General features: G+C 35.0%; 2 protein-coding genes across 2 annotated transcripts; both read left to right on the forward strand.

Moving 5' to 3' along the window:
* Positions 1–11177: 11177 nt before the first annotated feature.
* On the forward strand, positions 11178–15283 carry LOC149475874 (uncharacterized). Its single transcript, XM_089712856.1, has 4 exons — positions 11178–11520; positions 12367–12511; positions 13291–13425; positions 13953–15283. The coding sequence occupies exons 1-4, from the start codon at positions 11383–11385 to the stop codon at positions 15113–15115; spliced, it is 1581 nt and encodes a 526-aa protein (XP_089568982.1). The 5' UTR covers positions 11178–11382; the 3' UTR covers positions 15116–15283.
* A 4291-nt stretch (positions 15284–19574) lies between these two features.
* On the forward strand, positions 19575–27206 carry LOC149475875 (uncharacterized). The gene is made up of 5 exons (XM_089712850.1): positions 19575–19907; positions 20605–20749; positions 21522–21665; positions 23194–23346; positions 23842–27206. The coding sequence occupies exons 1-5, from the start codon at positions 19770–19772 to the stop codon at positions 24885–24887; spliced, it is 1626 nt and encodes a 541-aa protein (XP_089568976.1). The 5' UTR covers positions 19575–19769; the 3' UTR covers positions 24888–27206.
* Positions 27207–27865: the final 659 nt, after the last annotated feature.

Raw genomic sequence — 27865 nt, forward strand, 5'->3', positions numbered from 1 at the left:
TTTGAATAAAATTCGGAACGAATCATTGTATTGTACCCTAAAAACTCGATAATTTTTTTTATATCTTGTCCACAGTTGTGGAGTATATAGAGCGGTGCAATAAGCTTTGAACAGTAATATTTTTGTATCTCTTTCGCACTTATTAAACTTTCTTCCGATCATGTTCGCCCGCGCAGCCAGAGAACGCCTCTCTCTGTCTATATCGAGGTCATCTGTCAGATCAAACGAAACTATATGTCCCAGGTAGCGGAAAGAATTAACAAATTTGAGCGGCTGATTATACAGGTAAACAGGCAGGTGGATATCCCTAGAGGTTGCGCCAAAAAGCATAGCAACCGATTTATCTACGTTATAGACAAGGTGATGCCTTTCTGCATAATTTTCACAGATGGTGAGGAGCTTACGGAGCGCGCCGACCGAGGGGCTCAGCAAGACCATGTCGTCAGCTTAGCTGAGGTTATTCATACAAATACCATCGATGTAGCAGCCGACACCGGTCTCGCTGAGCTCCTCGATCAACTGATTAACATACATATTAAATAAGAGAGGAGAGGTCAGACCTCCCTGTCTAAGCCCACATGAAACTCATCTGAGCAAGTGTTTCCCCAGCGAACGACATTTTTTTGTGTAGTGTACCACGTTTTAAGCAAGCCAATGATAGCAGGTGGCACTCGCGCTTCTTCCAGCTTCCTCCATAGGATATCATAATTTACACGGTCGAAAGCACGACTAAGGTCCAAAAAACAAGCATAAACCTTAGTCCGTCGCGTAACGTAATAATTTACAGTCTGTTTCAAGGAGTAAATAGCTAAATCAGTTGAACTTTGTTTTTTAAATCCAAATTGAGCATCGTTTATCGAAATGTATTTAGAAATAATATTTAGAACAATCGAATCTACTAGTTTAGCGCAAGTCGTCGCGATAGAAATCGGCCTATAATTCGAACTCGACATTGCGCTCATAGTTTTACTTATTAGTATAGATAGTATAAAACAAAGTCACTTTCTCTGTCTTTAAAACTACGCAACGGATTTTGATGCGGTTTTTTTTAATAGATAGAGGGATTCAAGAGGAAGGTATAATTTATTAGGTTTTGGACAAAGCGGGCGAAGCCGCGGGCGATAAGCTAGTAATTTCTATAATTCTCATGTCAAAATGTTATAACCAAACTCTTCTGAAGCGACTTGACGACTTTCTTTTTTTACGACTTTTTGGAGTTTATTCGGTAGATAAAGATCCGAGAATAAGTTGTAAACCGCTAGGTAATTATTATTATTATTATAATGTATGTAAGTACTGGCAAGCAAGTGGCATAATATTTCCTGGAACAGTCATTTTTTGCAGGTAAGTACATATTTTTGAACCTTGTCTGCATTTTTTCATAAACTTTTCGATTGTATGAAATACAAAGAAACTTAGAGTATATATTACAATAGTATAGAGCGCGTGTATTGCACAAATTGCTTAGTGCGCATCGTAGGCAGATGAGCTATAGGGTGTCTTCCGATATGCACTGCGACCACTGTACAGTGTGACGTCAATTCAGTATACTGTGAAGCCGTTCCTTTATAGCCAGTTATACTGGTTACGATTTAAAACGGAACGCAATCCCCTATACTGTCAGCCGCAATTTTTGACGCAGCATTCAAATGAGTGTATTAGAGGCTGTTTTCCAATTACAGAGCATAATGCGACTCAGTGGCGCACAATGCCGAATTATGCTGATGCTTAATTGGAACGTGAAACGCACCAGCAGATTGCGCTAAGTTCAGTGTTGAAAAAAAATATATTCATAGAGTTAGCAATAACCTCATTAATGTGTAAATAAAGTGGTATACATAATAATTGGTTGAAAACTATTAACGGTTATTTTAAGTAATTTGGATTTTGATTATTTCATTAACATTTTTTTCAATGTTTGTACCTTCATCCATACTTATATTTATTTTTTTAACACAATTTGAATTAACTTTGATTATTTCGAAAAAACTACAATGAAACGAAAGCTTTAAATTTTTTTCCAACAATTAATAATTTGCTTAGTGCGCATCGTAGGCAGATGAGCTATAGGGTGTCTTCCGATATGCACTGCGATCACTATACAGTGTGACGTCAATTCAGTATACTGTGAAGCCGTTCCTTTATAGCCAGTTATACTGGTTACGATTTGAACTTTAATTGGAATTGTATAATAACTGTAATTTGCTCTAGTGCTGTAATTGGAAAACACGGAGAGTTTTCTAGAACATAAAAAAAAACTGTTTTGGAGTACTGTCAAATTAAAAATACATATTTTAATTAATATTAATTGTAAATTGAATTTATAATAGTAAGTAGTAAGTACTTTTTCATAAAAACGAATAAAAAAGAACTTTCAGCTCGTATTGAACATTTTCAACACAGTCTAATAAAGTTAATTTTTGCAATTCTTCCATTGTTTTATTTATTAATCCAAACTAATTACAGAACTTTAAAATTTTCTGATTAAACTGTAGCTTTGTTTATAAGACGTTAGGCACTCGAGTGGTTTTGACTGATCACGTGATCAAAGTACTGCGAGTACCTTAATACCTCGAAAACGCCAGTGCTCACAGTAGAATATGGCGGCGATTTATGACGTCATATATTTCCCTAGGGTACTGCGGCAGCTTAGATTATTGCGGCAGTATACTGTATACTGGCAGTCCATAACGGAACGAATTTTTCTACAGTGATAGCACTGTGCAGTGGTCGCAGTGCATATCGGTAGACACCCATAGATACTATATAGATGTGTGTGTGACAAATAGGGATGGGTAGGTATCAAGTAGGTATCAATTGCGTGTTGAACTATCGATAAGTTATGTAAATAAATATGTATCATAAGTAAATTTTATGTTCAATAAGTTATTAAGGACGCGTTTACGAATCTGACAAAAATACGCAGTTTTTCGGTGCATTTTGCGGCGAAATAGTACAAAACCAAATTTAACTAATAATTACCATAAATAGATTACTCCTTAATCTTTAAATGGTACTATATTTTAAGTCGAAAATTTTGGTTTATAATATTGAAAAAAATAATTTCCGTTGCCTCTTCACCCAAAATTGACAATATCGTGCTGAATAAACGAACATTTTTCTTGTATTTAATAAAACAAATTGATTTATTTAAAAATATTTTAAGTAAGTAGACATGTCTAACTCAAAAAGGTACTAGATAAAACTATCAAAATGTTACAAATAGGCTGAGAAAAAAATTAAAATCAAATCTTATTTTTTCACATATTTAGCTGTAACGCGTGATACTTATTGCATTGAAATAAGGGTTATTTTATTTGACACTACCTTGAATTATTGCAACACAATTTGTAATGAAATATTTTAGTAATTTAGTCTGCGCTCAGCCGCCGTTGTGAGTAGACACTGTGACGCTTGTAAGCAGCTCCTCGTTTACGAAAAGATCACTGTACGAATACAAAATATTTCACCTAATAAACTTGATCCTTCACGCATTTATTTTATTTATAGATTTTATACTTATGGGACTATAAATTTCATATTTAGTTTCTGGCTTGATGGAGTGACCTGAACGTGTACTTCGAAGACTGCTACTGGAACTAATAAACGATTAGAGCTAGGTATGCCGAGTTTGGGCTCGTTTTGTTAGTTATGTTGAGAGTTGAGACCTTACCTCCGGACTTGATGGAGTGACCTGAAGGTGTACTTCGAAGACGGCTACTGGAACTAATAAACGATTAGAGCTAGGTATGCCGAGTTTGGGCTCGTTTTGTTAGTTATGTTGAGACCTTACCTCCGGACTTGATGGAGTGACCTGAAGGTGTACTTCGAAGACGGCTACTGGAACTAATAAACGATTAGAGCTAGGTATGCCGAGTTTGGGCTCGTTTTGTTAGTTATGTTGAGACCTTACCTCCGGACTTGATGGAGTGACCTGAAGGTGTACTTCGAAGACGGCTACTGGAACTAATAGACGAGTAGAGCTAGGTATGCCGAGTTTGGGCTCGTTTTGTTAGTTATGTTGAGACCTTACCTCCGGACTTGATGGAGTGACCTGAAGGTGTACTTCGAAGACGGCTACTGGAACTAATAGACGAGTAGAGCTAGGTATGCCGAGTTTGGGCTCGTTTTGTTAGTTACGTTGAGACCTTACCTCCGGACTTGATGGAGTGACCTGAAGGTGTACTTCGAAGACGGCTACTGGAACTAATAGACGAGTAGAGCTAAGTATGCCGAGTTTGGGCTCGTTTTGTTAGTTACGTTGAGACCTTACCTCCGGACTTGATGGAGTGACCTGAAGGTGTACTTCGAAGACGGCTACTGGAACTAATAGACGAGTAGAGCTAGGTATGCCAAGTTTGGGCTCGTTTTGTTAGTTACGTTGAGATCTTACCTCCGGACTTGATGGAGTGACCTGAAGGTGTACTTCGAAGACGGCTACTGAAACTAATAGACGAGTAGAGCTAGGTATGCCGAGTTTAGGCTCATTTTGTTAGTTATGTTGAGACCTTACCTCCAGACTTGATGGAGTGACCTGCAGGTGTACTTCGAAGACGGCTACTGGAACTAATAGACGAGTAGAGCTAGGTATGCCGAGTTTGGGCTCGTTTTGTTAGTTACGTTGAGACCTTACCTCCGGACTTGATGGAGTGACCTGAAGGTGTACTTCGAAGACGGCTACTGGGACTAATAGACGAGTAGAGCTAGGTATGCCGAGTTTGGGCTCGTTTTGTTAGTTACGTTGAGACCTTACCTCCGGACTTGATGGAGTGACCTGAAGGTGTACTTCGAAGACGGCTACTGGGACTAATAGACGATTAGAGCTACGTGAAGGTAGTCGTGATGATACACCCGAAGGGCAACCGGAAAGATATGACGATCAATTTTTGAAGGAGAACATGAAGACATATTTAATTCGATTTTATAAGAACAGCCTCCTTCCAGAATTGACCGATCCAAGATTCAAAAGAAATATGGAACTACAGGAACATTCATCAAATTGCCATAGTAATATAATGAAAACTAAGAATTAATTAAAAAGAATTGTTTTTCTTGAGTTTCATCCATTTTTTTATCTTTTACCCTACATAACTACATAGATTCTTAAACCTACACGATCTCCTTAATCCCTTCCAGTCCGGTTTCCGATCCGGTCATAGTACGGCCACTGCACTTGTTAAAATAACCGACGATATTCGTCATGGAATGGATAATAAAAAGCTCACGGTTCTAACATTATTGGACTTCAGCAATGCATTTAACACTGTCGACTTTGATATACTGCTGAGCATATTAAGTTCTTTAAATATGTCGGCTTCAGTAAATGACTGGTTCTACAGTTACTTACATGGGCGTCGTCAGCGTATACGTATAGACGAGGTTGAGTCGTCATGGTGTGATGTTGGTGCTGGTGTCCCGCAAGGCGGAGTCCTGTCTCCGTTGTTATTTTCAATATTTATTAACACTATCTCAAACAGGTTAACGTGCGACTACCACATGTATGCCGACGATCTCCAAATCTATACACAATCTGCCCTTGATGATTTACCCCAGGCAATCGTTTCGGTCAACAAGGACTTGAGCAGCATTGTAACTTGGAGTTCGGATTACGGTCTTCATGTGAATCCCTTAAAAACTCAAGTTATCATTGTTGGCAGCCCTTCCTTGATTGCAAGGGTTAACTGGGTGAATCTCCCTCCTATTTTAGTCGACGGCACACCTATTCCTTATAGTGAAGCTGTAAGGAACCTTGGAGTCTACTTGGACAACACTCTCTCGTGGGGCTGTCATATTAAGGAGGTATGTAAGAAAGTCTACGCAACTGCTGGTTCACTCCGTCGTCTTCAAAATTTTCTTCCTATCCCAACCAAAATTCTGCTAGCACAATCCCTCCTTTTACCCATACTTGACTACGCCGATGTAAGTTATGTTGATATTTCCGTAGACCAATTAAACAAGCTCGAACGTCTCCAAAATCTTTGTATCCGCTTCATATTTGGTCTGCGGAAATATGACCACGTCTCTGAGTTTCGTTCTCAGCTCAAGTGGCTACCCATTCGTTTACGCCGGGATGCTCATGTGCTGCAACTTCTATATCAAGTTTTGTTTAACCCCAAAACACCAAAATATCTCAAGGAAAATTTTGTGTTCAGAGGAGAAAACGGAGACTCTGTCCGCTCATCGGAAATGCTCCGGTTAAGAATGCCAGCTCATCATACAGGCTTTCTGGGTAACTCCTTCACTGTTCGTGCGATTAAATTATGGAACACATTGCCGGAACCAATCAAGAAGGCGCAATCTTTGAATATTTTTAAAAATATGGTTCGTGATCATTATTTTTCTCAGTTACCCTAGTATATATATGTATATATTATGTGTAATATATTATATATTTATATATTTTATTAGTATATAAGTATATTATATTATTTTTATCTCTTCTCATATGCATGTAATCTATTTGTGTGTATGTATTTTATTTAATCTCTTAATTTTGTGGCTTGTATATTATGCTGTTTTTATTTTTTTTTCATTTTTTATAACTCTTCTTCTTTTTATTTTTGTCCATATATTTATTTATGCTCTGCCCTACTCCTATCCTTTACTTAATTTCTCTCTGTACAACCGGTTGTCTGGAAGAAATCGCTATTTAGCGATAAGGCCGCCGTTTGTTACAATGTATCCTAGATTAAGTCTCAATTTGTAATTTTTAAGAGCAATAAAGTAATAAATAAATAATAATAACCCTACCCTATCTATCCTACCCTACACTACTCTACTCTACACTACTTTACCCTATTCTACCATACTATACACTACTCTACCTTACCAAACTTCACATAAACCATGTACTTAATAGTCTGAAAAAAGCCTAAACATTTTGTTTGGATACTAGGTGAGCCTGTTCTTGAGTTATAAAATTACAACGCAAAGTGGCATCACTATCATCACTACATAGTATAAAACAAAGTCGCTTTCCCTGTCCCTATGTCCCTATGTCCCTTTGTACGCTTAAATCTTTGAAACTACGCAACGGATTTTGATGCGGTTTTTTTTAATAGATAGAGTGATTCAAGAGGAAGGTTTATATGTATAATAAGATCCATTAAGTAGTGGAGAAGTACTGTTATTTTTGAGGTTTCTAATGTGATGTCGTAAAAAATTACATTTATTCCGCTTACATTGCAAACGCAGGCTGAACCCTACGAGTTTTATCAAAATAATGTACTAAGTATTATACACATTGAAAAGGTCTACAGAAAAGTCCGTGATGGTATATGTCTATCTCTTATGGATAACCCACAATAACTTTTTTTTGTCATTTACTTTTTACGACAAATAATGGCTAATTTTCGAAGCGATTTTAACCAATACAGCATTAATCCTTAAGCAATTAAATACCATGGATACATTGTTCATTTAATATAGATCTATATGGCCCTTTACACCGCATGATTTAAGTGAATATTTTCGAAGATATTACAGATTTAAAAATTGCGGGACGTAGCGTTTGCGGCCGCCCGGCTATGTATTTTATACCCGTGCGAATTGCGATGCCGGAGCGGGCCGCTATATTTTTATACCTATACAACGTTCACAATTTTTCTGTAGTGTATTTAGTATCAGCATTCTGCCCACCATACACTAAAGTGCAGTAACAGCAAAATCACGATTTCGAGTAAAACGCATTTAAAGTTAAGAATTGATTTTAAAAAATCAACAGAATGATAAGCAAAAAAATTTGAATGCAGAAAGGTTGTAAAGGCATAGGTTCACACGTTAAAGCAATAAAAAAAAATATATCTTAATAACTGAATTTATTATGGCCATTTATTCTTTTTGGTGCCTATTACTGCATAGCCTTTTTTGTAAAAAATACCATTTTAAACTTAGTAAAATGCAGCAAAAAGCCCTATTACTGCGTTTGGATCAGTTATTTTGTCAAGAAACCCAACTAACATGCAGTAAGGTCAAAAAAATACTGCATTTTAGTTAGTTTTTTAAGAAAAAAGTGTTCAATTTACTAGTGCAGTAAGAAAAATAGCTAGTTCACAGTTGCAGTATTTAAAACATTAACTGCACTTTAGCTAGGAATAATCATATCTGTGTCATTATGCTATCCAAACTAATCTGCAGTAATGCTGTATTTTACTGCGTGTTAGTCAGTTTATAATGATAAAAGAATGTTAAGTATTCACAACTAAAATGCGACAAGCTTTGATTTTACTGCATTTTAGTTGGGAGTTCGTGACAATAAATTGTATTTTCTTAATTTGCAGTAAAAATAGCTTGTATGGCGGTAAATTTTACTGCGTATTAATTTTTTTTTTAATTTTTTTCCAGAAATATAAAACTATCTAAAGAACTGTAAAATTATATTGCTTACTGCATTTTAGTTATGAAACCTTAAAATTTAATCTGCAGTATAATTTATACTGTATTTTAGTTGGGAAATCACGCCAAATTGTTAATTTTTTTCGTTTGCAGTAAGTGAAAACTGTTAAATAAAAACCATTCTTATAGTCTTAGAAATAAGTAAGTTAATTCAATAGAAAGCTTAAGAAACCCGCTTTCAGAATCACTAATAAAACGAAAAATCACAAAAGGGCTGTTACTGCTCTTTAGTCTCTGGTGGGCAGCATTGCACCCGTGCGAAGCCGGGGCGGGTCGCTAGTATTATTATAAAGAGGAAAGGTTTGTATGTATGTATGGTTTTCACGCATAAACTACTGGATCGATTTTGATGAAATTTGGCACAGATAATCTTTAGACCCTGAGAAAGAACATAGGCTATGTTTTATATTTATTGCGAAATATGTACCACGGGCGAAGCCGGGGCGGACCGCTAGTTGATTATAAATAGATAGATACATTATACATATTATCACTATCATCACTACATAGTACATATAAAACAAAGTCGCTTTCTCTGTCCCTATGTCCCTTTGTACGCTTAAATATTTGAAACTACGCAACGGATTTTGATGTGTTTTTTTTTTAATAGATAGAGTGATTCAAGAGGAAGGTTTATATGTATAATAACATCCATTAAATAGTGGAAAAGTACTGTTATTTTTGAGATTTCTAATGTGATGTCGTAAATAATAACATTTATTCCGCTTACATTGCAAACGCAGGCTGAACCCTACGAGTTCTATCAAAATAATGTACTAAGTATTGTACACATTGAAAAAGTCTACGGAAAAGTCCGTGATGGTATATGTCTATCTCTTATGGATAACCCACAATTACTTTTTTTGTCATTTACTTTTTACGACAAATAATGGCTAATTTTCGAAGCGATTTTAACCAATGCAGCATTAATTCTTAACCAATTAAATACCTTAAATACATTGTTCATTTAATATAGATCTATATGGCCCTTTACACCGTATGATTTAAGTGAATATTTTCGAAGATATTACAGATTTAAAAATTGCGGGACGTAGCGTTTGCGGCGGTACCGGCCGGCCGCCGCGGCCGTGCCATTGCACCCATGCGAAGCATGGGCGGGTCGCTAGTTAGATATAAATAAAGATACATATTATATACGTATGATATAAGATTTTTGATAGATTTTATTAAAGTGAAACTTTTATTACATCGTCTCAAACTTTTTGGTCTGTGTAGCGCATGTCGCGTGTATCGCGGCTGCCGAGTAGGTATACCTACTCAGCACGCGACATGCGCTACACAAAGCAGTGTTCGGAACCGTTCGAACAGTTTCACTTTTACCGTGGTTTCATAAAACCACACAACATTTTATTTATAGTAATGTTTCAGTATATTGGAACTTAAAAAGTATTTGCAAGTACCTATCAGTAGTATATGTATGTGCCAAATAAAAGTATTTTCTTTCTAGTTTTCGAAAACCCACTTGCATTTGATACCACAACAAAATTATATACTAAAAAAACGAGCCCAAACTCGGCACACCTAGCTCAGCTCGTATATTAGTTCCAGTAGCAGTCTTCGAAGTATACCTTCAGGTCACTCCATCAAGTCCGGAGGTAAGGTCTCGACATAACTAACAAAACGAGCCCAAACTCGGCACACCTAGCTCTACTCGTCTGTTAGTTCCAGTTGCCGTCTTCGAAGTACACCTGCAGGTCACTTTATCAATTGCGGAGGTAAGGTCTCAATATAACTAACAAAATGAGCCCAAACTCGGCACACCTAGCTCAAATCGTCTAGTAGTTCCAGTAGCCGTCTTCGAAGTACACCTGCAGGTCACTCCATCAAGTCTGGAGGTAAGGTCTCAACATAACTAACAAAATGAGCCTAAACTCGGCATACCTAGCTCTACTCGTCTATTAGTTCCAGTAGCCGTCTTCGAAGTACACCTTCAGGTCACTCCATCAAGTCCGGAGGTAAGGTCTCAACGTAACTAACAAAACGAGCCCAAACTCGGCATACCTAGCTCTACTCGTCTATTAGTTCCAGTAGCCGTCTTCGAAGTACACCTTCAGGTCACTCCATCAAGTCCGGAGGTAAGGTCTCAACGTAACTAACAAAACGAGCCCAAACTCGGCATACCTAGCTCTACTCGTCTATTAGTTCCAGTAGCCGTCTTCGAAGTACACCTTCAGGTCACTCCATCAAGTCCGGAGGTAAGGTCTCAACATAACTAACAAAATGAGCCCAAACTTGGTACACGTAGCTCTAATCATCTATTAGTTCCAGTAGCCGTCTTCGAAGTACACTTTGGCAAGTACTTGTTTACCAATCAATCACTGTCCAATGAAATTAGGTAAATGGTATCTACTTTTGTGACCATTCAACGTTACAAACAAATCAAAGTAAATTAAAAAAAAAAACACGGCAATAAAAATAAGTTCAATTATCAAGTCGTGTCAGTTTAGTCATAATTTCGTCGTTTCTCGCATTTCGCTGTGTGTGTGAGCCGTGCACGTGTAGTAGTAAGACTCAAAACGTAAAATTGATGCGCGTCAATTTGTATATGCGTCCTTAAAGGAAAAATATATGAATAAAGTATAAATATGTAATTTTAAATTTGTTTACCAACTTAAAAAAGTTTGTTTATTCCATTTGAATATTTCTTGTATTAATTATAAGTACTTTAAAAAAATATGTTTAATTGGAATATCAGAAAAACGTGAGTACTTCTTAAATAATAAAGTTAATAAAATAAAAGATCGGGTTAGGAATGAGCATTCGCTCGTTTGATGGAAATGCACCGTTCGCGTTACCTACTGCAAACATCATTGTCAATAATTGTCAAAAAATGACACTTTACAGTTTTTTTTGACAGATCTGCTTTTTACTTTTGACAGATCTGCTTTCGCTTGCTGTTCGCAATTATTGATTGTTTTTATTTTCTATTTACAAACAATTTCATATTTAAATAGAAATATATTTAAAATGGCAAATATTACACTTTACGGACAATGTCGCTGCTGTCTTGCGACCGGAAATCATAGAAATATAACGAAGGAATATTATCATAACAGTGTGAGAGAAGTTTATATGGATATCTTTTTGGATTGTTTTAATTTATCCGTAAGTATTACTGTAAAGGAGTTGTTTTATTATGAAAGAGTTCCTTTAAATGAAAGTGGTCACATTATATTCACTACACAGAGTCCCTTTTCTCTGTCCATATGTATGCTTAAATCTTTAAAACTACGCAACGGATTTTGTTGCGGTTTTTGTAATAGATAGAGTGATTCAAGAGGAAGGTTTAAGTATATAATTTATTAGGGTTTAAATACAGCGGGCGAAGCCGCGGGCGGAAAGCTAGTGATTGAGATATTAGATTTGTTACAATAAGTTGTGTAGTATAAATTCATAATGAATTCAGGTGTTACGATTTACGAATGTCATATTTATTTGCTTCCTTACTCTTATAATTAAATAATTTCGATATAAAACTCTAAATAAAATGATCACAGTACACAATACAACAAAAATAAAACACCTCATAATCATAGCATAATAAATCTTCTTATATATAAAAATGAATCGCAAAATGTGTTGGTAAGCGCATAACTCGAGAACGGCTGAACCGATTTCGATAATTCTTTTTTTATTATATTCCTTGAAGTATGATGATGGTTCTTATGTAAAGAAAACGTAAACATGTACCACGGGCGAAGCCGGGGCGGACCGCTAGTAGTAAATAGTTTTTAAATTACATCAGTAAACATAGTATCATTAGTATCATACTATGTTTATATATGTTTTCCGGAAATCCCACGGAAACGGGAACAATGCAGGTTTCTCTTTGAAAATGCGGGCGAAGCCGCCGCGTCCGGCGGAAAGCTAGTATAATGAATAAATTGCATTTAAAATTCTTCGTTTTTTAAATTTCTTAGCAAATTAATTGTTCACTTATTTTTATTCCAGCTATCTACAAGTAATGAAATAAGTTCCTTAATATGTAATTCCTGTATTGAACAATTACGAGAAGCGAACAAATTTAAAACAATGGTTGTGAATATCGAACAGAGACTTTTGTCCATGACCGATAAAGATACTATATTTATAAATGGTAAATATTTATTATTTTTACATTTTCTCTCCGTAAAACTTTCCTCTTACCTCAAAGAAGATTATAAAAAAAGAATTAACAAATCGGTTCAGCCGTACTTGAGTTATGCACTTTAGGATTCATTTGCGATTCATTTAATATATAAAATTCCCGTGTCACAATGTTAGTTACCGTACTCCTCCAAAACGGCTGGACCGATTCTCATGAAATTTTCTGTGCATATTGGGTAGCTCTGAGAAACGGCCAACATCTATTTTTCATACCCCTAAGGCCTAAATGATAAGAGTAAGGCAGAACAATGTTTGCCGGGACAGCTAGTTTTTATATAAGATTATGTTGGCAAATATTATATACCTACCATATTCTTTTCAATCAAACTTTTCATCTAAATTGGTGCTAAAGTGAAAGGGTAACAGACAGACGGACATAATTTTACTTTTTTATACAATAAGTATGCGTGGAGAGAAACAATTTTAAAAAGCAAGTAGGTTTTGAGCACACGTGTCAGAAGTGAAACTTCTTTGGCAAGATTCAAAGTCACCAAAATCATTGCCTTGTTGTGTAGGTATGTTTGTTACTCTTTCTCACAAATACTACTGAACCAATTACAATGAAATTTAGCACACATATAGAGGGTAACTTGGATTAACACATAAGATAAGCTTTATCCCGGATATCCCACGGAACGGGAAATATGCGGGTTTTTCTTTGAAAATGAGGGTTACTAGCTTTCCAAGCTAGTAAAATAAAATACCAAAACATCTTAATTATTATTTCAGTACCAAACAACATGCATTCAGACATCGAACTAGATGTAAAAATGGAGGGAACGTTGAACATAAAGGCTGAGTCGAGCAGTGATTTGGATAATGTCGATGATCCCGATTTTGAAATGAACGACTATGATGATAGAGGTGAGTACAATAATTTATAATTCGAGAGCATTAAAATGACTAAAAATTAAAAAAAAAAAATGTTAAAAATTCACGGGAAAAAAAAATGTAATGTGGTGTAGGTAATAGTCTAAGATCCAGCAGCAGGATTAGTGCGTTCATCGTTATTTTGCTAAAATCAAAAATTTATTTATATTTATAATTAGGAGAAAGAATTAAGTAGATTTTTTTTAAGTATAAAATGGCCATAATAAATTTTTAAAAATAAAACGAGAAATATCTAAAAAAATAACATGAATCAATCCCATACATTTTGTAAAAGTCATAGAGAATGTCTCAGTTTGTTTAAAGATGATAAAACTTTACATGATCATTTGATGATCGATGCCAAGGGCATTGGTTTTAAATGCACAGATTGTGATTTGTCATTTGTACATGAAAAAGAGATGCAAGAACATATACAAAAGAAGCATGGTAAGATATTTACAAGGTGATATGAATGATACTGTGACATTGAAAGAAATATTAACTTTTATTTTTATTTTTAGGTACCCCGGAAACTGACAAAAAAGTCGATAGCAAAAAGAAAAAAATTAAGAAAGTTAAATCTAGTGATGTTGCCGGTAAGAAAATGGGGTGGTCTGCATTAAAAATTAAATTTCGTGAAAATGTACTTGAAGTATTGTATAATTCTAATGCATCGGCTATCAGAACTTGTGTTGACTACAGATACACATGTTGTTTTTGCTCCGACTGTTACGAACGTCCGGAGGATTTGAAAAATCACAACTTGGAGTGTCACGATAAGTCCACCTTAAGGAATGCAATGAGGGAAAAACACATGAACACAACTCTGAAACTGGATATAACTGGTCTACGATGTACCCTCTGTGATACTGAGATGGACATGTTAGATGATTTATTAAACCACCTTAAAGATATACACAACAGACAAATTCACACCGATATTGATAATTACATGGTTCCTCTTAAGTTCGAAGACGACGTTTTACGTTGCACATTTTGTCGACAGGAATTTGTCCAATTCCGACTACTAATGGCACACATAAATGTACACTATAGAAATTTTGTATGCGAAGTGTGTGACCATGGGTTTATAAGTAAGAATAATTATCGATCTCACCGCAGGACCCATGAAATTGGCAATTTCAAATGCGACTACTGTGAAAGGGTTATGGATACTAGAGCCAAAAAATTGAAACACGAGAGGGTGACACATGGACGATTGAAGAAGTTCGATGGAATAGCGCCCAAGTATGTGAATAAGTGCCATTATTGCCATCAAACGTTCAACAGATATAATAAGAAGCAAAAGCATTTAGCGGAAGTCCACGGGGTGAAACTGCCCGGCTTGCAGTGCAAGGCTTGCGATCGCACGTTCCCAAATCGGTCCACATACACGATTCATATAAAGAGGGATCATCTAATGGAACGGACACACGGTTGTAATGTGTGCGACATGAAATTTTTCACGTCCTGCGACTTGAAGGATCACATGATCAGTCATTCTGGTGTGAAGAAGTATCAATGTGATATTTGTATGAAGTCATTTGGCAGGAAAAAAGGACTGCGTCAACATTTACGTATCCATGCGGATGATAGGAAGTATGTTTGTGGGCAGTGTGGACAAGGCTTTATAAAGAAGTGTAGTTTGGCTGGCCATATATGCGAGCTAAACATTCGGAGCTAGTATGAAGAAGATTGGAGTCGAAATAAAATTGTTAATTTAAGCGTTAGCGTTGATTATCACCGAAATATCCTAAAACGGGTTCCACTTTTTGTTTCTATATTATTTATGTGAATAAATTGTTAACCATGGAAAAGATATACTTATACGAGTATTTTGATTAAATTTCGTAAGTGATAAAGCGTAAATGGATGTCTTTTATTTACCCACACACAATTTATAATTTTTTTTTTTTTTTTTTTTTTTTTTATTATTATATCTGCGATCAGTCGCTAGACTATAAGCGGATATGTTGAAGGCGCGTATGGCAGGAAGGATGCTGCTCCCATTGGAGTCCACCCTTTATTTTATCGGGCTTGGTAGCCGGCAGTGTTGACTAGTCAAAAATGTCTCGTCGCTTTTTGAGACGGCGCACGTTTTCAGGTTCAAGCAGTTTTGTAGCAAGAGGGTTTGGATGTTTTCCCAATCGCACTTTGTATGAAAGATGTTGCGTACATATTTCCTCTTTGATGGTTGGTATGTTCAAGAAAGTGTGGACCTCTTCTGTTCTGATGAACCAGGGAGCACCTGATAATTGCTTGAGAATATAGTTTTGAACTCGTTGCATTATCATTATATTAGAGTTACAGCTTGCACCCCAAAGTTGCAGTCCGTATGTCCATATTGGTTTAAGGACTGTTTTATAAATGAGGAGTTTGTTGTTCATGGACAGTTTTGAGTTTCGACCTAGAAGCCAGTGGAGTCTTCTGTATTTTAAATTTATTTCGTCCCTTTTTTTTAATGTGTTCTTTCCAGGTAAGTCGACGATCTAGATGCATGCCCAAGTACTTGACAGTATCACAGTGGGGAAGTTGAGTACCGTTTAGTTTTACAGGAGCACAGTTATCTTTGCGAAGAGTAAAGGTCACGTGTACTGATTTAGTGACACTGGCAGTAATTTTCCATTTTTTCATCCAGGATTCTATTTCATTCAGTGCCTTTTGTAGATTTTGGGATGCTTGCATCGGACATTTGTGTGATGCAAGTAACGCTGTGTCGTCTGCAAACGTCGCAACTACTACATCTGAGTTTCTTGGAATATCGGATGTGTATAGGGTGTACAAAACTGGTCCGAGTACTGATCCCTGTGGTACTCCAGCAAGGATATTGTAGAAGCCTGATGTACATTCGTTTTCTGTGACTTGAAATATTCTATTGGATATATAAGATGCCAAAACTCCATAGAAGGTATGTGGTAATAAATTTTTGATTTTGTACAATAGGCCTTTATGCCAAACTTTGTCAAAAGCCTGCTGTATGTCAAGAAATGCAGATGAACAATATTCTTTCTTTTCAAAGGACTTTCTTATGCTTCTACAAACTCTGTGGACCTGTTCCAATGTGGCGTGTTCACTACGAAATCCAAATTGATGGTCAGGGATAATTGATTTTTGTTTAAGGATGTCATTAAGTCTATGGGAGCAGAGATTTCTCGAATAATTTAGATGTAGTTGGCAGAAGACTGATCGGTCGGTATGAGCTTAATTCATGAGCAGGCTTTCCAGGTTTAAGTATCATTATGATTATAAATAAATAAATAAAATAAAATATCCTTTATTGAATTATTATGTACATTCATAGAAATCTAAATAACAAGGCAATAGAAGTGGTAAGCGCGCGTGACATTGTCGCCGCTCAGGTGGTTACCATGCCACAAGTCTGTTCGTCGCTTGGTGGTCGCTTGTTCAGTTGTTCCTGACACGTGCGTGAGTAAACATGGTGTGTTACAGCATTTCCCAGTGCGGAAATTCTTCCATAAATTGTAATTATACTAATAAAGGAATAAAATTTCACCGGTAAGTATTTTTGTTTATAAATATTGCCGTTTTTCCTTAAAATTATAGAATATTTACAAGTATTACGAGTGTCACCATAGTAATCGAAATAACAATGAATGACACAGTCGGCCATTCTTATTATCACGTTTAACACAAATTTCAACCTTATTTCTATGAGTTTATGTTCAAAGTTATATCTATTGAAAATTGACAACCTCTGTTGTAGAAAAGCCAAATTTTTGCGTATTGGAGCAAAAATAAACAAAACGTCTCATATACTTCGGGATGTTATTCTAAAATAAACCGTAAATTCGTGCGTTAGGATACATATTAAAAAGCTTAATTTAATATTTAAGTTAGTTTTCACTAAAATCAAGCTATCCAATAAAAGGCATAGTTTACTTGTGTGTACTGTTTAGCCATCGGTTTAAATGTGTTGATTTTGGCGACAGCGGTTTTCATATGACATTATAGCACTTCTATGTGTCTTGTTATTTAGATTTCTATGTGTACATTAATGGACGACTAAGATCCGTTAGGCAAAAATAAAAATAAAAGAGTTACATTACACCAACTACACCAACGCGGTAGTTTGAATAAAATTCGGAACGAATCATTGTATTGTACCCTAAAAACTCGATAATTTTTTTTTATATCTTGTCCACAGTTGTGGAGTGTATAGAGCGGTGCAATAAGCTTTGAACAGTAATATTTTTGTATCTCTTTCGCACTTATTAAACTTTCTTCCGATCATGTTCGCCCGCGCAGCCAGAGAACGCCTCTCTCTGTCTATATCGAGGTCATCTGTCAGATCAAACGAAACTATATGTCCCAGGTAGCGGAAAGAATTAACAAATTTGAGCGGCTGATTATACAGGTAAACAGGCAGGTGGATATCCCTAGAGGTTGCGCCAAAAAGCATAGCAACCGATTTATCTACGTTATAGACAAGGTGATGCCTTTCTGCATAATTTTCACAGATGGTGAGGAGCTTACGGAGCGCGCCGACCGAGGGGCTCAGCAAGACCATGTCGTCAGCTTAGCTGAGGTTATTCATACAAATACCATCGATGTAGCAGCCGACACCGGTCTCGCTGAGCTCCTCGATCAACTGATTAACATACATATTAAATAAGAGAGGAGAGGTCAGACCTCCCTGTCTAAGCCCACATGAAACTCATCTGAGCAAGTGTTTCCCCAGCGAACGACATTTTTTATTACAGAGCATAATGCGACTCAGTGGCGCACAATGCCGAATTATGCTGATGCTTAATTGGAACGTGAAACGCACCAGCAGACCTTGCGCTAAGTTCAGTGTTGAAAAAAAATATATTCATAGAGTTAGCAATAACCTCATTAATGTGTAAATAAAGTGGTATACATAATAATTGGTTGAAAACTATTAACGGTTATTTTAAGTAATTTGGATTTTGATTATTTCATTAACATTTTTTTCAATGTTTGTACCTTCATCCATACTTATATTTATTTTTTTAACACAATTTGAATTAACTTTGATTATTTCGAAAAAACTACAATGAAACGAAAGCTTTAAATTTTTTTCCAACAATTAATAATTTGCTTAGTGCGCATCGTAGGCAGATGAGCTATAGGGTGTCTTCCGATATGCACTGCGATCACTATACAGTGTGACGTCAATTCAGTATACTGTGAAGCCGTTCCTTTATAGCCAGTTATACTGGTTACGATTTGAACTGTAATTGGAATTGTATAATAACTGTAATTTGCTCTAGTGCTGTAATTGGAAAACACGGAGAGTTTTCTAGAACATAAAAAAAAAACTGTTTTGGAGTACTGTCAAATTAAAAATACATATTTTAATTAATATTAATTGTAAATTGAATTTATAATAGTAAGTACTTTTTCATAAAAACGAATAAAAAAGAACTTTCAGCTCGTATTGAACATTTTCAACACAGTCTAATAAAGTTAATTTTTGCAATTCTTCCATTGTTTTATTTATTAATCCAAACTAATTACAGAACTTTAAAATTTTCTGATTAAACTGTAGCTTTGTTTATAAGACGTTAGGCACTCGAGTGGTTTTGACTGATCACGTGATCAAAGTACTGCGAGTACCTTAATACCTCGAAAACGCCAGTGCTCACAGTAGAATATGGCGGCGATTTATGACGTCATATATTTCCCTAGGGTACTGCGGCAGCTTAGATTATTGCGGCAGTATACTGTATACTGGCAGTCCATAACGGAACGAATTTTTCTACAGTGATAGCACTGTGCAGTGGTCGCAGTGCATATCGGTAGACACCCATAGATACTATATAGATGTGTGTGTGACAAATAGGGATGGGTAGGTATCAAGTAGGTATCAATTGCGTGTTGAACTATCGATAAGTTATGTAAATAAATATGTATCATAAGTAAATTTTATGTTCAATAAGTTATTAAAGGAAAAATATATGAATAAAGTATAAATATGTAATTTTAAATTTGTTTACCAACTTAAAAAAGTTTGTTTATTCCATTTGAATATTTCTTGTATTAATTATAAGTACTTTAAAAAAATATGTTTAATTGGAATATCAGAAAAACGTGAGTACTTCTTAAATAATAAAGTTAATAAAATAAAAGATCGGGTTAGGAATGAGCATTCGCTCGTTTGATGGAAATGCACCGTTCGCGTTACCTACTGCAAACATCATTGTCAATAATTGTCAAAAAATGACACTTTACAGTTTTTTTTGACAGATCTGCTTTTTACTTTTGACAGATCTGCTTTCGCTTGCTGTTCGCAATTATTGATTGTTTTTATTTTCTATTTACAAACAATTTCATATTTAAATAGAAATATATTTAAAATGGCAAATATTACACTTTACGGACAATGTCGCTGCTGTCTTGCGACCGGAAATCATAGAAATATAACGAAGGAATATTATCATAACAGTGTGAGAGAAGTTTATATGGATATCTTTTTGGATTGTTTTAATTTATCCGTAAGTATTACTGTAAAGGAGTTGTTTTATTATGAAAGAGTTCCTTTAAATGAAAGTGGTCACATTATATTCACTACACAGAGTCCCTTTTCTCTGTCCATATGTATGCTTAAATCTTTAAAACTACGCAACGGATTTTGTTGCGGTTTTTGTAATAGATAGAGTGAGTCAAGAGGAAGGTTTTAGTATTATAGTAGTAGTATAAATACATTTATTATTTTTGGGTTTAAATACAGCGGGCGAAGCCGCGGGCGGAAAGCTAGTGATTGAGATATTAGATTTGTTACAATAAGTTGTGTAGTATAAATTCATAATGAATTCAGGTGTTACGATTTACGAATGTCATATTTATTTGCTTCCTTACTCTTATAATTAAATAATTTCGATATAAAACTCTAAATAAAATGATCACAGTACACAATACAACAAAAATAAAACACCTCATAATCATAGCATAATAAATAGTAAATAGTTTATAAATTATATCAGTAAACATAGTATCATTAGTATCATACTATGATTATATATATGTTTTCCGGAAATCCCACGGAAACGGGAACAATGCAGGTTTCTCTTTGAAAATGCGGGCGAAGCCGCCGTGGCCGGCGGAAAGCTAGTATAAAGAATAAATTGCATTTAAAATTCTTCGTTTTTTAAATTTCTTAGCAAATTAATTGTTCACTTCTTTTTATTCCAGCTATCTACAAGTAATGAAATAAGTTCCTTAATATGTAATTCCTGTATTGAACAATTACGAGAAGCGAACAAATTTAAAACAATGGTCGTGAATATCGAACAGAGACTTTTGTCCATGACCGATAAAGATACTATATTTATAAATGGTAAATATTTATTATTTTTACATTTTCTCTCCGTAAAACTTTCCTCTTACCTCAAAGAAGATTATAAAAAAAGAATTAACAAATCCGTTTTAGCCGTACTTGAGTTATGCACTTTAGGATTCATTTGCGATTCATTTAATATATAAAATTCCCGTGTCACAATGTTAGTTACCGTACTCCTCCAAAACGGCTGGACCGATTCTCATGAAATTTTCTGTGCATATTGGGTAGCTCTGAGAAACGGCCTACATCTATTTTTCATACCCCTAAGGCCTAAATGATAAGAGTAAGGCAGAACAATGTTTGCCGGGACAGCTAGTTTTTATATAAGATTATGTTTGCAAATATTATATACCTACCATATTCTTTTCAATCAAACTTTTCATCTAAATTGGTGCTAAAGTGAAAGGGTAACAGATAGACGGACATATTTTTACTTTTTTATACAATAAGTATGCGTGGAGAGAAACAATTTTAAAAAGCAAGTAGGTTTTGAGCACACGTGTCAGAAGTGAAACTTCTTTGGCAAGATTCAAAGTCACCAAAATCATTGCCTTGTTGTGTAGGTATGTTTGTTACTCTTTCTCACAAATACTACTGAACCAATTACAATGAAATTTAGCACACATATAGAGGGTAACTTGGATTAACACATAAGATAGGTTTTATCCCGGATATCCCACGGAACGGGAACTTTGCGGGTTTTTCTTTGAAAATGAGGGTTGGAAAGCTAGTAAAATAAAATACCAAAACATCTTAATTATTATTTCAGTACCAAACAACATGCATTCAGACATCGAACTAGATGTAAAAATGGAGGGAACGTTGAACATAAAGGCTGAGCCGAGCAGTGATTTGGATAATGACGATAATTCAGATGATCCCGATTTTGAAATGAACGACTATGATGATAGAGGTGAGTATAATAATTTATAATTCGAGAGCATTAAAATGACTAAAAATTAAAAAAAAAAAAATGTTAAAAATTCACGGGAAAAAAAATGTAATGTGGTGTAGGTAATAATCTAAGATCCGGCAGCAGGATTAGTGCGTTCATCGTTATTTTGCTAAAATCAAAAATTTATTTATATTTATAATTAGGAGAAAGAATTAGATTTTTTTTAAAGGGCGTGAACGAATTTTTTTTCAAAAAAATTGAAATTATTGAATTAAAAATACTAGCGACCAAAATAAAATTTGGGTTTTAGCTAAAAAACGATGAACAAACTAATCCTGCTGCGGGATCTCGTACTATAATTATTTGGCTTCCATATCGTATCACATGTTGTACTGTTTTGACTTTCCTGAGATTTATTGTATATGTATATATGACACTGGACACATTATATGCCTTTTAATATATTATATTATTCTTATTTATATGTTTCTGCCGTAATATAAATTATATGCATTTATTTATTTATTATTAAGATTTATATACTTCCTTATCTATATATTTATTTTAAGTACCTAGACTTAATTGTTTTTTAATATTAAGACGAACCGCAATCGCCGGTACAGCCTGAAAATCAGCACTGCTTTTGTGCAGCATTTTGCTGAGGCTGTCTCCGTTTGCCTAATTGTAAGATAAATTTTATAATGTGTTTGGCTGTGTTTTTTTTGGCAATAAATTTCTTTTCTTTCTTTTCTTTCTTTCTTTCTTCTTAAAGTAGATATTATTTGGGTTGATTTTTCTTCATTTTTTGCAACCTTATTTTATTTTGTGTAAGTCTTATTTCGAAAATAATAAAATACATATATAAATTACATATAATTAATCAATATTTATTATTTAACATCATTTACTTCTCTCTATCTGCTGATAAAAGTCACATCAAGATCGATCTAGCCAATTCAGAGTCTAGCTAAATGAAAATACTGAAATGTATTGTCTTATATAATTTGAATTTTTTCATGTCTTTTAATAAAAAAAACGATTTTTTTAAACATTCATTGGTTGTGGTGTAATGAATTTTATATTTTTTAATTTATACTAATATTATAAAGCTGAAGAGTTTTTTTGTTTGTTTGAACGCGCTAATCTCGGGACTACTCTTCTTCTTTCGCTGATAGATAGTCCATTTATCGAGGAAGGCTATATATGATTTATTTATTTCAAAGTCAAACTCAAACTCAAACATTTATTAATTCAATTAGACTTCTTCCAGAAGCACTTTTGAATCGTCATTACATTTTTTAAATTTACCACCGATTCGGAAAGCAGTATCTATGGAGAAGAACCGGCAAGAAACTCCATAGTTGCTCTTTTAAAGTCATGTCCATATACAATATAATTTTACATTAAATGTTACTTATATCTAAATACATAATATATATTATCATATTATGCTATATATCATCACGCTAAGACCAACAGGAGCGGAGCAATGCAGGTGAAACCGCAGGGCATAGCTAGTTATTAATATAGACAAATATATTTTCAGATGATTACCAAGATGATTTGAGCGATGATGGGCTTATACAGGGTGAGGCTGAACTGCAAGCCCGGTTTCCAGAACCCTTCCGATTGCCAACACGGGACACCCTGTATAGCAGTGCTTGCGCGGACTTTGTTAGGCATTTGGATCTGATGAAAGGTGAATAAATAATATTATATGTTAAAAATATGTAATAATTTTTTATACTGAAATAAAATAATACAATAAAAAATAAAGATATAAGGCCACATCATTCATATTCACAAAAATGCAAAAAAGCAAACACATTGTATATAGAAAAAAAAACGTAAAGCCCCTTTTTTAACGATTTTAACTTTAAATAAATACACAAATTCATAATTTTTTAACTTGGTTTACAAAAATAGTATTTTTTACAATTTTTGTCTGTTTGTTCGTTTGTTCCCGCTAATATCAGGAACGGCTAAAACGATTTTGATGGGACTTTCACTGGCAGATAGCTGTTATTATAAAGAGTAACTTAGGCTATTTTTATACCGATATTCCCACAGGTACATTAGGATTAAAAAAAACTCAATAACGCGCGCGAGTGAAACCGCGGGGCGCAGCTAGTCATAAATAACACTCTGTAGAATTAAAATAACTATCTGTTACAAGTACAATTTATTTTTTCAGGAAAAATAATCACAGCAAAAATGATATCAAACCACGAATCTAAAAAAAACCGTTTGGCCAGCAAAAAGATTTACAATATAAAGAAAATGGCGCAAATACTCAACACATCGATGATTCTAGAAAATTCCAACGTCACACCATTCATAAGCAGAAACCGTTCTGGCTTTCCATGCTTCTATTGTAGGAGCATTTACGATGACCTACTAACTCTAAGAGAACACCAACAGAAAAGTCACTCTAAATGCGAAATTAAAAAGGCCCTAAGCGCGTACGGGGCGGAGTGCCTAGTCGTATATGTTGATATAACTGACCTAAAATGTACCCTATGTGACCAAAAGATACCCAATTTAAACGAATTAAAAACTCATTTAATTCGCAAAACACATAAAAAGAAAATGCACACCGAATTCACAGATCGGGTCATACCTTTCAAATTGTACCAAGAAAGTGATAATAAATATGAGTGTCAATTGTGCGGTTTTACCTTCGAATCTTTCGGTTCTATAGAAAGGCACATGAACGTGCATTACAGAAACTATGTGTGCAAAGAGTGTGGAACGGGTTTCGTGACAAAAAACAGGCTCCAATGGCATACAAATAAGATACACGTGGGTGGAAATTACCCGTGCGAAGTTTGCAAGAAAGTCTTCACGACGCAACAGACACATAAGAACCACGTGGATACGGTGCATAAAATGGTTAAAAGATTCAAGTGTCCGCATTGTAGTGAACGTTTTTCGGAATATTATAGTCGGCAAAAGCACTTAGTGGAAGTGCACGATGGACCCCCCTTGCAGTATAAGTGTAATGTTTGTGACAAATCGTTTGACAGACGGTTTATGCTATCAAAACACTTAAAACGCGTCCATTTAGGAGAGAGAGACTATCAATGTCAAATGTGTGCGTACAAATGTTTCACTAAAAATGAGTTGAGGGTACACATGGTTAAACATAACGGTAAATTCGAGTGCTCAGTGTGTCACAAGTCGTACGCAAGGAAGACAACGCTAAGAAAACATATTATGAGGATACACAATAATAAATAAATAATAAATAAAATTAATTCAATTCAGGCCACATAGCCCATAAAGTGTTAGTGAAATCTTATCCTAGTGTTAGTATTACAATTACCTATTACCTACATACATTTATTACTACAGCTTAATTTACAAATCCAATGCTTACTAATGATATTATCCGAATAATTTAACACCTTTAAGACAATATTTGAATTTTTACGGTCTCTAATAGAAAAAATCTTTTTTCTCATAATTGCATAAAAGTCATTTACTCTATACAGGGTGTCCCACTGTTGGTATACTAAGCTCAAAGGAGCTTATAGTTTTGCATACGCTGAGTACGTAAAAAATACTCATAAAATTCCAGACACAGCTTTTTTTCAAATAGATGAATTCTTAAAACTGTTTACACCCATAACAAGCAACCCGCCCAGCCTTGCTAGGAGCACGTGACCTATCGTTTAAGATTATGTTTTCATAGACAAAATGCTCACATTAGCGAAGCGGTATATGCCGGATGCGCGAAGCTAGAGAAGAGAACACGGATTTTTAGGAAAAATTTATCAAAAAATGTTTGATGTAATTTTGTTGTTTAAAGTATTATTTTCGTGATCAGTGTATGTAAAACTACAAGCCCCTTCGCGCTTAGTATACCAATAGTGGGACACCCTGTATAATGCAAACATCAAGGAAGCACTACAGTAACGCGGCAGGCCCATAAACATCCTAAAAGCATTGTTATATTGAACTCAGAATGTTCATGGTCCTACGCGTATAATTAACCCAGAGGTTGCTCGTATAAAAAGACTGACAATACGAGGTAAAAAGAAGCTTTTTAACATTTCTACTGCACTGCTTAAATCTTCTTATAATCATATTAGATCGTACAGCTAAACCTCGCCTTTCTCTCTCTATGTCAACTTCGTCGCTTAGAGTACTGGTGACAAAGTGACCTAAATATTTAAAATTTTCTACAATTGCTAGTTTTGTTCCGTTCAAATAAATAGGTGGGATGTTATCGGGACCCTTTCCCGAGCGAAATACCAAGACATTACTTTTCTTCTCATTGTACATTAACCCGTGTTCGCTAGCAAAATTTTGACATATATCTACCAGTACTCTAAGACCCTTGATCGAGGGGCTAAGGAGCACCATGTCGTCCGCGTAACTTATGTTATTGACATTAAACCCGCCGATATGACAGCCGGCATGGGCTGAACTCAGCTCCTCGATCAGTGCGTTGACATACAGATTGAATAGGATCGGAGAAGTCAGTCCGCCCTGTCTTACACCACAGTTCAATATGTATGTAAGTATCTGAATATGACCGCTGCCACTTTACAACATTCTTTTGGTGCTGATACCAATATTTCAAGATACGAATAATACTATGAGGTACACCCGCGTTAAACATTTTGTCCCATAACTTATTGTACACCACTCTATCATATCCCTTGCTTAAATCTAGAAAACACGCATACACAGAAGTTTTTCTAGATTTATAATAGTTAACGCAGCTTTTCAATGCAAATATCGCAAGATCCGTAGATAAATTTTGTCTAAAGCCAAATTGACGATCATTAATTTTTACAGTCTTTTCTAGGTAGCCCAATAAAATAAATTCAAAAACCTTTGATAACACAGTGACCACTGATACCGGTCTATAATTACCCATGTCAGAAAGGTCACACAACTTACTTTTAATGATAGGCGGTTTTATAATGATAGGCGGTTCGCTTGTGCGGTGTGCGGGCAAGCGTTTGTGCACAAGTGTAGCTTGAAAGGACATATTAAGACTCACCATGTGGAGTATAATTAGCCGATTTGAAGTTTTGGCTCAAAATTAGTGGTTATGAGACTGTTAAATATGAAAAAATTAAGACAATACGGATATTTGAAGTGATTTACTTGTTATGTTGTTTATACCCATCACGTATTGAACTATTAGAGCATTATATAAGAAATCAGAATTAAAAAATGTAACAAAAAAGACCGAGCACACGTGTCAGAAGTGAAACTTCTTTAGCAAGATTTAAAGATATAAAAAAAGTCGTCTTACTCGTGACGTGACGGTATTTCCATGACGCGACCTAGAAATTTTACTCTTAACGCGCTACAAGTTTCAGTTCTGACACGTGTGCTCGGCGCACACGATCTTTTTTTATTTTGTTAACTTAACATGGGCATGATATTTTGCGAAAATTAGGTGCTTGGTACCTAAATATTATTTATAAAATATTATGTATGATCAAACTTTGTCTTTAGCAATACAATAAATTCTATAACTTCCAATAATTAATTTAAGGAAAAGTGTAAATAAAATGAAAACTTAATATTTTTAATAAAAATTTTAATGAAATGAATTGTTTTATTTAAGTAATTTGTAACGAATCATTGGGGATGGGAGGATGGAAGGACGCCTTAATCTACATTCTACACTAATATTATAAAGCTGAAAGGTTTGTTTGTTTGTTTGAACACGCTAATCTCAGGAACAACTGGTCTGATTTGAAAAATTCTATATACAGACAAATATAGAAAAATTCTATATAATTCTAGGCTATAGACTTTATAATTATCATAACGCTAAGACCAACAGGAGCGGAGCCACGTGGGTGAAACCGCGGAGCGCAGCTAGTTTTTAATAGAATGTCAGTTTTTTTAAAACAAAGATTTTTGAAATACAGTTATTTATCCAGAAAATCAATATCCAGATTTTTAAAAATTCATATTAACCTAATGCAAATAAAATAAACGATACCCAGAAACTGAAAAAACTAAATCCGTTGAAATTCGGTTTCAAGATACGGCAAAAAAATCCGGCCGTACTGCAAAATTTATAATTTCCGGAGCAATGATATAGTTTTTTTTATTCTAAAACTGTTCAGGCATGAGACCGCAATCTCGCCTGATGTTAAGCGCCGCTGCCGTCGACTTGGTTAGCATGCCTGATCAAAGAGCCTATTCGCATTATAGTGCATTTAATACATGCGCGCTCTTGCTAA

This window comes from Colias philodice, chromosome 29 (genome assembly GCF_061535455.1).
Source record: "Colias philodice isolate Cphi_HAF_F1 chromosome 29, ilColPhil1 Martin Lab GWU primary, whole genome shotgun sequence".
Taxonomy (NCBI): Eukaryota; Metazoa; Arthropoda; class Insecta; order Lepidoptera; family Pieridae; genus Colias; species Colias philodice.

Coding starts and splice junctions, on each gene's coding strand:
- LOC149475875 (XM_089712850.1), top strand. CDS start 19,770: ATGGCAAATATTACACTTTACGGACAATGTCGCTGCTGTCTTGCGACC. Junction 19,908..20,604: donor TGGATTGTTTTAATTTATCC/GTAAGTATTACT, acceptor TTTTTATTCCAG/CTATCTACAAGTAATGAAAT. Junction 20,750..21,521: donor AGATACTATATTTATAAATG/GTAAATATTTAT, acceptor TTATTATTTCAG/TACCAAACAACATGCATTCA.
- LOC149475874 (XM_089712856.1), top strand. CDS start 11,383: ATGGCAAATATTACACTTTACGGACAATGTCGCTGCTGTCTTGCGACC. Junction 11,521..12,366: donor TGGATTGTTTTAATTTATCC/GTAAGTATTACT, acceptor TTTTTATTCCAG/CTATCTACAAGTAATGAAAT. Junction 13,426..13,952: donor GAACGACTATGATGATAGAG/GTGAGTACAATA, acceptor TTTTATTTTTAG/GTACCCCGGAAACTGACAAA.